The sequence below is a fragment of the Thecamonas trahens genome, assembly GCF_000142905.1.
Source record: "Thecamonas trahens ATCC 50062 unplaced genomic scaffold supercont1.9, whole genome shotgun sequence".
Classification (NCBI taxonomy): Eukaryota; order Apusomonadida; family Apusomonadidae; genus Thecamonas; species Thecamonas trahens.
The window spans coordinates 513,753-522,765 of NW_013657671.1; the positions used below are offsets into that span (position 1 = coordinate 513,753).

Here is a 9,013-nt window from a genome sequence, read left to right on the forward strand (position 1 = left end):
GCCCACAGAGTGTGTCGTCACTTTAAGCTCAGCGTCTCTACCACGCCCAGAACGCTTCACTGGACAGAAGCCCTCGTCGATTCTAGGAAATGTAAGACCACAGGCAGTATGCCAAAATCGATTCTTCTCGCCCGCTCTCGTGGTGCGCGTTTCTCAAGCCTCATGCGCGCCCACGCCGGATGTACACATACCCGGAAAGGGGGCCATTTTGCGGGCCAAAAGTGCGAGACGGGTTGAGTCCATTGGGGGATAAGCCCCTGTCTCCTCCCCTCTTTTGCCCAGTCGTGGGGGGTGCGGGGGGAGGGGAAATAGGGGGATGATATGGGGATGGAAGTTTGGTTTGCAGGTAGTATGGCGAGGAGGGGGTGTGTTGATGTGACTTACTATGTGTTGGGATGACTTGTGTGGCATCTATGGTTCTCCTCTCGTCATGTTCGCCCGGCGGGTGGTGTGGCGGTGTGGCGGTGTGGCGGTGTGCTGGCTCGGGCACAACGGCGCGCTTTGTTTAATATATGCGGAATCGACTTTGTCGGCGAATCGATCGGAAACGACTGCGGCGGATGGTGGCGGTGGCGGTGGTGGTGGTGGCGGCGATGATGGCGCTGGCAATTGCCGGCTTCCGTCATCTGTGGCGTGTCTTGGGACTCTTTGTCGATGACCCACAGACATCACAATGCCGAGGAGGAAGCGCCGCGGAAGGCCATCAAGACCAAGAAGGCCAACAAGGAGGATGATGTTGCCGATGCGCCCGACGGCCAGGTTAGCAAGGCCGAGATCAAGCGGGCGCTCAACGACGAGGAGGCCGGCGCGTCGTCCAAGGTGACGGAGCGGACGGTGACAGCGACGCTCCCGCCCGGGCATCTCTCGCACTCGCGCGACATCTACCTGGTCAACTTTTCGCTCAACTTTTACGGCACCGTCCTCATTCATGACACCGAGCTCAAGCTCTCGTACGGCAACCGTTATGGGCTCATCGGCCACAACGGGTGCGGCAAGTCGACGTTCCTCACTGCGCTCGGCAAGCGCGAGGTGCCGATCCAGGACCACATCGACATCTTCTACCTCGACCGCGAGGTCGAGGCGCTCGACATCAACGCCATGGACTTTATCATCTCGGACATCGAGGCCAAGGTGGCCAAGCTCGAAAAGTACGCCGAGGTCGTCATGGACTCGCTTGGGCCCGACGCCATGGAGCTCGACGAGATCTACGAGCGCATCGACGCCATGGACATTGCCACGGCGCCGCGCCGTGCCGGTGAGATCCTCCACGGACTCGGCTTCACCAAGGAGATGATGGCCCAGCCGACCCGTGACTTTTCTGGAGGCTGGCGCATGCGGATCTCGCTCGCCAAGGCACTCTTCCTCGAGCCGGCCCTGCTCCTGCTCGACGACCCGACGTCGCACCTTGACCTTGAGGCTACCCTCTGGCTCGAGTCGTACCTCGCCAAGTACCCGGCGTGCCTCGTCCTCGTCTCGCACTCGGAGGACTTCCTCGACAACGTCTGCACCCACATCATCGACCTGCGCCTGCAGCGCCTCTCGTACTACACCGGTAACTACTCGGCGTACGTCCGGACTCGCTCCGAGAACGAGGAGAACCAGCGGCGCGCGTACGAGAAGCAGCAGAACGAGATTGCCCACATGAAGCAGTACGTCGCACGCTTCGGCCACGGAAACTCCAAGATGGCTCGCCAGGCCCAGTCCAAGGAGAAGCTCATTGCCAAGATGGAGCGCGAGGGCCTTGTCGAGGCCGTCGTCGTCGACCGCAAGCTCAAGCTCTCGTTCCCCAACCCGCCGCCGCTGGCGCCGCCCGTTCTCTCCTTCACCGACGTCACCTTTGGCTACACGCCCGAGAAGCTCCTCTTTGAGCACCTCGAGTTCGGCATCGACCTCGACTCGCGCGTCGTCCTCGTCGGTGCCAACGGTGCCGGCAAGTCGACCTTCCTCAAGCTGCTCAAGGGCGACCTCAACCCGCTCGAGGGCCGCATCCAGGCCCACGCTCACTGCCGCATCGGCTTTTACTCGCAGCATCTTACCGAGAACCTGCCGCTCGACCGCACGCCCGTCGAGTACATGCTCTCCGTCTTCCCAAGTTTGACGGCGGCATCGACGGCATGCGCTCCATCCTCGGCCGGTTCGGCCTCTCGGGCAAGGCCCAGGTCTCGCCCATTCGCCACCTCTCTGGCGGCCAGGTCCGTCGCCTCGGCTTTGCCTACCTCGCCCAGACCTCGCCGTCCATGATTGTCATGGACGAGCCGACCAACGGTCTCTCCATGGACGCCATCGACGCCCTCGCCGACGCCCTCAACGAGTTTGAGGGCGGCGTCGTCGTCGTCTCGCATGACTTCCGCCTGCTCGAGCGCATGGAGCGGGCCGAGATCTTTGTCACCGAGAACAAGTCGCTCAACCGCTGGAACGGCTCCATTATGGAGTACAAGCAGCACCTGCAGGCCATCATTACCGCCCAGCACGAGGCCTACATTTCCGACAACATGTGAGCAGCCAAGTACACACACGAACGCAACACACGCATACGCACACACACACACACATACACACACACTGTGTTTCTTCGTCTCTCCCTCTTGGCATCACGGGCATCGAATGACAATGACAGAGATGTTGTCCGTCGAGCCCGAGTTGTACGCCATGTCGCGGAGGACTGCGGCTGCCCGTGAGAGCGAGCCAGTCTCGCGGAAGACTTGCGTCACAACATGCGCCGCCGTCGCGTCGTCGATCTCGTCCCACACGCCGTCGCACGCCATGATGAGCACATCGCCCGAGCTAAAGGCCACCGGCGCTGCACAGTACGGTGCTGCAATGACATACGGCTTGAGGTGAAAGTCGCCAAATGCCCGCGATACCGCAAGGTTACCGTTCACCCGCCCGTTGAAGGCCACATACGCCCGCGCCCGGCGAATCCGCTCCTCCTCCTCAGCCGTCGTGGGCTTGTGGTCCATCGACAGCCGGCGCACCCGCCGCCGCACCCGATTGAGGGCAGACGATGAGTCCGACCGCCGCATCGACGCAATCGACCGCGAAAGCGGCTTGCTGCTCTCGGCCGCCCCGGCCGCCATCTCATCAAACGAGGTTGCGGGGACAAGGACTGCCCGCGAGTCGCCGACGTTGGCTACCGTGAGCTGGCCGCCGACAAAAAACGCAAACAGGCCCGTTGTCCCACCGCGCGAGTCTGACTTGGGCGTTGCGTCCGAGGTAAGAAACGCACACAGCTCCTCCTCGGTCTTTTCGATGGCCGCCACCAGCGCGCTGCAGAGCGCAGCATGACTTGCCTCGCTGTCGTCGCTGGAGAGCTCCGGCAGCTCAAGATTGGTGTGGAGTCGCTCGGCGCAAAATGCTGACGCCGCCGTCCCGGCGTGACCGTCAAAGAGTCCAAAGTAGTCGACTTGGAGCGCGTCGACTCGCGGATGCGGGAGCGCCCAATGCCACGTCAAGGCGTCCTCCATTGTCGGCCGCTTGCCGATCATCTCTGCCACGCCGAGCTCGAACCGAGCACGCTCGGAGCCAGTCACGTACGCCTTGCCGGCCATCAGTGCGTCGTACGGCGAGTCGTACTCGCTGCCCACCGCGGTCCAATCAGCAAAGGCCTCTGACACGCTCCCGGGATTACCCTCGGTACAGCACCAGAGCGCAGACGCGAGCGCCGGTGGCACCTCGCTCAGTTGGTTGTACGAAATGTCTGCCCGCGTCACCCTCCCGCTCAGCGCAGCCTCCATGTCTTCGAGCGAGATGCCGTCGCTGGTCATGGCGTTGCGCCCCAGGTACACGGCCGAGATCCGTGGGAGCTCGAGGAGGAACAAAGGGAACGCCGAGATGGCGTTCCCTGTTGCTACAAGCTCCTCAAGCTCAGAGAACTGGGAGAGGTCTGGCAGCTCGGTCAACTGGTTGTTGCCGACGCTGAGGACGACGAGGCCCGAGGCCAGCATGCTGATTTCATCCGGCAGGCGCGCTATGCGATTGCCAAACACGTTGAGCTCAGCGAGGTAGCAGAGCCCGCCGACCGAGGACGGGAGCGCGACGAGGTCGTTCGACCCGACGTCGAGTGTCTCAAGGCAGGTCAGCTGACCGAGCGTCTCCGGGAGCATGGTGAGTGCGTTGTGCGAGACGATGATCGAGTCGAGGTGGGTGGCGAGCGGCACCAGTGACGGCAAGCTGGTGAGCGCGTTGTGACGGCAGTTGAGGTACGACAGCGTCGCCGTCGCCGACGCCGCGGCAACACCGAGCTTGGGCTCGGGCCATTGTGCAATCGAGTTGTGGCTCGCGTCGAGCCACTGCAGCGCCGGCAGCGTCCAGAGCCATGCCGGCAGCGCGTCGAGCGTGTTGTGCGAGACGTCGAGCCGTGAGAGATTCGGCAGCTCCAACGGGTGCGACGAGAGGTTGACCAGCTTGTTACCGGCCAGGTTGAGCTCGGTCAGCTTGGGCAGTGCGTCGAGCGCATGTCCGAGCGTCTCTAGCTTGTTCTTGGAGAGGTCGAGCACAACAAGCGAGCCCCAGCTAGTGTGGATCCCGTCGGGGAGGAGGTGAAGGCTATTGCGCCGGAGAATGAGCTTGACAAGCGCAGTGTAAGAGGCGAGCTGCGGCGGGGCGGTCGTAAGCGAGTTGAAGCCAATGTCGAGCTCGGTGAGCGCCGGTAGGTGAGTAAGGTCTGTCGGCCACTCGTCAAGCTCATTGCCGCCAACCTTGAGCTTGGCCAGGTTGGTGAGCGCGGTGAGGGCGTGCGGCAGCTGGGTGATGGAGTTATGGGTAAGGTCGAGCTCTGCGAGCGCGGTGAGACCTGCAAGCTCTTCTGGAACCGAGGTGAGAAAGTTCTTGGCAAGGATGAGTCGCTTCCAGTGGGTGTTGTCAAAGACTTCGAGAGGAACAGTGTCGAGGTTGTTGTCGGCAAAGTAGCCAAACGGCATGGTCTTCTTCGACGGCGGCTTGGGCAGGGCCTTGGGTGGCGGCGTGGCAGGCGAGGCGGATGAAAGAGGACAGTAAAAGTCGTCACCGCCGAGGAGAGAGATGGCTTCTTCAAAGCTGGCCACCGTTGCCGGGAGGAGGGTAAAGAGAGTGTCCGGCGAAACGTGCGGCGCAGCTGGCACGCCGTCGCCGGTCACCACCGCCGCCAGCTCGGCCACCATTGGCGCGGCAGCAGCGAGGATAGCCGGGTCGCCGCCGCCCTCGACAAGCCTGTTGGCTGCTGCGGCGGCGTCGGTGGCAAGCTTAATGCGAGCGTCAAAGTACGCGCGCTCAGCAGCAAGCTGTGCAGCTTCGTGGGCGGTTTCGTTGCCAAGCGAGTGCTGGCGGAGGCTCGCGAGCCTGACGCGAAGCGCGTCGACAAGTTTGTCTTCCAGCGCACACCATGCTGCGGCATGGCTATCAGCCCGTCCCTCGAGCGTCGTCTTGGCGGCGTCGAGCTTGTACAGCAGCTCGCGCGAGCTGGCAATCCAGGTCTGGAGCTCGTGGGTGGCGCTGGTGAGTTTGTCGGCGAGCAACGAAGCGGTCTCGCCCAGCGGGAGGCAGTGATGTGAGGAATGGGCGCCGTGCATGGCGCAATTGTGGCAGGCGGTCGCCTCGCACGCAGAGCAGTACAGGGTCTGCGGCAGATCGTGGATCTCGCACGCTCTGCTTCGCTGGGCAATTGCCGACGCCAGCGCAAACCTGGTGCCTTCGTCCGACTCGCTGCTAAGCCGCGGGCTCGCAGGCGGCGGCGTCTCGTCGCCATCGGCAGGAGGAGGGGCCGGGGACTCGACATGGGCCTCGTCCTCGGAGCCGCCGTCGGCCGAGTCGGACGCCGACTCGGCTTGCGCAAGCGAGACAAGCTCGATCCTGGTGTGGGAGGCGAGCGGGGAGCCATCCGCATGGTGGCTCGTCCAGCACTCGCCGCAAAACGAGAGCAGGCCAATTTGAGCGCAGACCAGGCACTGGGCCTCTGCAGGTGCATTCCCTGCAGCAGCGCACCTGTCGCAAGCCAGCGGCTCGCCGCTGCGCACCTGACCAAGCTTTGCCGCCAGCTCCTCATCCAGATCATCATTTCCAGGCAAAGCATCAACTCCGCAACCCTTGATCGACGACGGTGTCCCGCAAGCCAAGCACGTCACCGCATCGACCTCGCACCTGTAGCAGCAGACAGAGCCAGTCCCAAGGCGAGCAGCGCGTATTCATCGACATGAGCGAGTGGTATGGATTTGAAGAGAGGGCAAGAAGGGGATCCGAGTGGCCGAACAAAGCGCAGCAGCATCAATCCAGTTCCAGTGAGTCCAGGAGGGGGGAGGGGGAGGGGGAGGAGATAGAGGCAGGGAGATGAGAGGGTGGTAGTGGTGGTAGTGGTGGTAGTGGTATGGGTGGTGGTGGTGGTGGTATGGGTGGTGGTATGGGTGGTATGGGTGGTGGTGGTATGGGTGGTGGTCGGTGATTGGCAGGGAAAAGGGGAGGCGTGCGGCATTCTGGAACGTACGCAAGGTCATGGTGATGGTGGTCGGCATTGTGGTCAAAGCAGAGGTGGGAGTATGTTCGGCGGGTACGTTCAAGTAGGACAAGGGTAGGGATGCATGTGGCGCAGACAGCATGCCAGCATTCAAGCATCCGTGGCTTGTGCAGTACCTCTAGGCACACACTGCAAAGTACTTGATTGGCCATGACGAGTCACGGTCGAGCGCGGCTGGCCAGAGTGGTGCGAGTCAGGTGTGGCCGTGCTGAGGCCGTGCGGAGGCCGTGCTGAGGGCCGGCGGGGAGGGAGGGGAGGGGGAGGGGAGGGGGGGGGGAGCGCTTCAATTGATCAGTGCGAGGTGTTGAACGAGGCTGAGAGGAAGGTGGCATCAAGCTGGTCCTCGAGCTCGACGCGGGCGAGATGGCGGGTCTCGACGTCCTTGAGCTGCTCGAGCTCAGAGTCCCAGGCAGCCTTGATGGTGTCGAGCTGGTCAACATAGTGGGGCGGGAGGTCGAGCGAGGCAAGGGCGTCAAAGAGGAAGACCCAGGCCTCGCGGGCGGCCATGCGGTCGCGGAGCGCCTCCACAAGACGGCGCTCCTCAGACGCGATGCGGTCTTCGATCTCGGCAACCTCGCGCGAGCACTGTGCAACCCAGTCGGCGCGTTGCGCAGCGTTGGAGCGCTGCTTCTTGACAAGCACGCCCTCGCGCTCCTGCTTGAGGATTTCGATGGACGACTCAACGGCAAAGGCGGCAAAGGCAAGTTTGGCGTGTTTGCGCGCGGTGAGCGCGAGCCGGGCGGCCATCATGTTGAACAGCTCCTCGACAACGGTGGCAAGGCGAGCCTGGGCAAGGTCAGCGAGGTCGGCGGAGACGTCGCCGTTGGTCTCGTTGGTGAGGCCGGTGACTGCGAGGTGGGCGCGGGCATCAGTGAGAATGCGGGCGGCCTCCTCCTCCTCGCCCTCGGCAAGCACATCGTTGACGCGGATCTTCTTGGCAATGAGGTCCATCGTGCCCTCGACGACGTTGACCCGCTTGGTCTCCTTCCATAGCGACATGTGTGCGTCGCCAAGGTCGTTGATGAGGCTCGCAATGTGGGCCGAGATCCGGTCGACGGTGGCGGCGGCAGCGACCTGCGACTTGCGGCACGAGTCGAGATAGCGCGAAACGCCCTCGGAGAGCATGGCGCCCGCGCGGTGACCAGCGCGGACCGCGTCGCGCATGGCGACGAGCTGGGCCTCGACCTTGGCAATGAGCGCCCGGACTGAGTCGACGTCGAGCTCAGCGGGGATGACCTTGAACGCCGTCAGCGTCTCGTACGTCTCAGCGTTGACCGCCTGTGCCTCGCCGGTCTTTGCCAGCACGGCCTCGACTTTGGTGTAGAGGTCGGTCTCCTCCTGCTCGCAGGCCAGAGTCCAGTCCTCGACGGCGCGCTTCTCCTCAAAGACGCCGCACTGGGCGTCGACGGCGTGGGCCTCCTCGAGGACCTCGGGCGCCAGATGGGCGGACGGCACGCCCTCGATCTTATCAAGCAGCTGTGAGACGGCGGCGCAAAACGCGGTCTCGCCCGCCACGTCGCGGGAGCCATCGATGGCGGCGGCGGCCTCGTCCACATACGCGCCCAGCTTGTTGACCAGCGGGAGCTTGGACGGCGAGAGCGCGCTGTCGGTGGTGAGGGTGGCGATGCGGGCGCGGACGCCGGCAAAGGTGGTTCGTGGCGTGCCGGCGTCGGGCGCAGACCGGATGGCGTCGATGGCCTCGGCGTTGTCCGGGAGGATCGACGGCGCAGACGGCAGCGCCGAGTCGAGCTGGTCCGAGAGTAGCACGTCATCAAAGGCCTTGGATGGGACCGGGATCTCGCCCAGGCTCTCTAGCGCGGCGTGGATGCTGGCCTTGGCGTGGGCAACCTGCGCTGCGTACTCGTTCTCCTCCCGCGACACTGTGCCCGAGGTGAGGACCGGGGTCAGGTTGAGCTGGTCCATCGTCGGCGGCGGCGCCGACGGCGAGTCGTACTCGGTTGCCGCAGCACGAGTGAGGGCGGCGGCGTCCGAGTTGCCGCTAGTCTGCTCGCGCGGTGAGCTCGGCGTGGCCGGCGAAGTCGGCACGGTCGAAATCGTCGACGACGGCGACGTCATCATCATGCCCCGCGGATATCCGTAGCCCTGCGGGGAGTACATCTGTACGCGCCGAGATGTGGATCATGACATGGTCGTAGGGGGGATGGGGGAATGAGTGTGGCGTGAGATAGTTGCGTTTGCCATTGCCACCGTCATGCATCGTTCCATTGATCATAGCGCCCGTCGTCGTTCCGTTGATCGTTGTGCCATCGTCAACCAGTGAATCATTGCCAATGTTCAATTAATCGTTCGTTCGGTTGGACAGACCATTCGTCGGGTTAGTCAGCGGCAGGAGGTATGGCTATGGAGACAGAGCAGGTGTGAGGGAAGCAAGGCGAGAGGAGGTGAGGTGAGGAAAAACAGCAACATACCATAGGAGAGCCAAAGTACGACATAGTATCCTGGTCGTGGTGCAGTGGGGTGGTTCCGTCCTCCGCTACTCTGTCTCCAAGGGGGAGGGGGGGGGAGGGG

General features: G+C 63.4%; 3 protein-coding genes across 3 annotated transcripts; 1 reads left to right on the forward strand and 2 right to left on the reverse strand.

Annotated features, from left to right (window-relative positions):
• Positions 1-654: 654 nt before the first annotated feature.
• Positions 655-2,498, forward strand: AMSG_02423 (uncharacterized protein; the record flags this gene model as incomplete). Its single annotated transcript, XM_013905511.1, has 2 exons — positions 655-2,064; positions 2,094-2,498. 2 exons carry the CDS (start codon positions 655-657, stop codon positions 2,496-2,498), a joined length of 1,815 nt encoding a protein of 604 aa, XP_013760965.1.
• A 56-nt stretch (positions 2,499-2,554) lies between these two features.
• On the reverse strand, positions 2,555-6,673 carry AMSG_11709 (uncharacterized protein). The gene is made up of 2 exons (XM_013905548.1): positions 6,455-6,673; positions 2,555-6,114 (listed from the first exon to the last, which is right to left on the reverse strand). The coding sequence occupies exons 1-2, from the start codon at positions 6,634-6,636 to the stop codon at positions 2,592-2,594; spliced, it is 3,705 nt and encodes a 1,234-aa protein (XP_013761002.1). The 5' UTR covers positions 6,637-6,673; the 3' UTR covers positions 2,555-2,591.
• Positions 6,674-6,753: 80 nt separating this feature from the next.
• Positions 6,754-8,946, reverse strand: AMSG_11710 (uncharacterized protein). The gene is made up of 2 exons (XM_013905549.1): positions 8,914-8,946; positions 6,754-8,602 (listed from the first exon to the last, which is right to left on the reverse strand). Exons 1-2 carry the CDS (start codon positions 8,935-8,937, stop codon positions 6,776-6,778), a joined length of 1,851 nt encoding a protein of 616 aa, XP_013761003.1. The 5' UTR covers positions 8,938-8,946; the 3' UTR covers positions 6,754-6,775.
• Between the last annotated feature and the right edge of the window lie 67 nt (positions 8,947-9,013).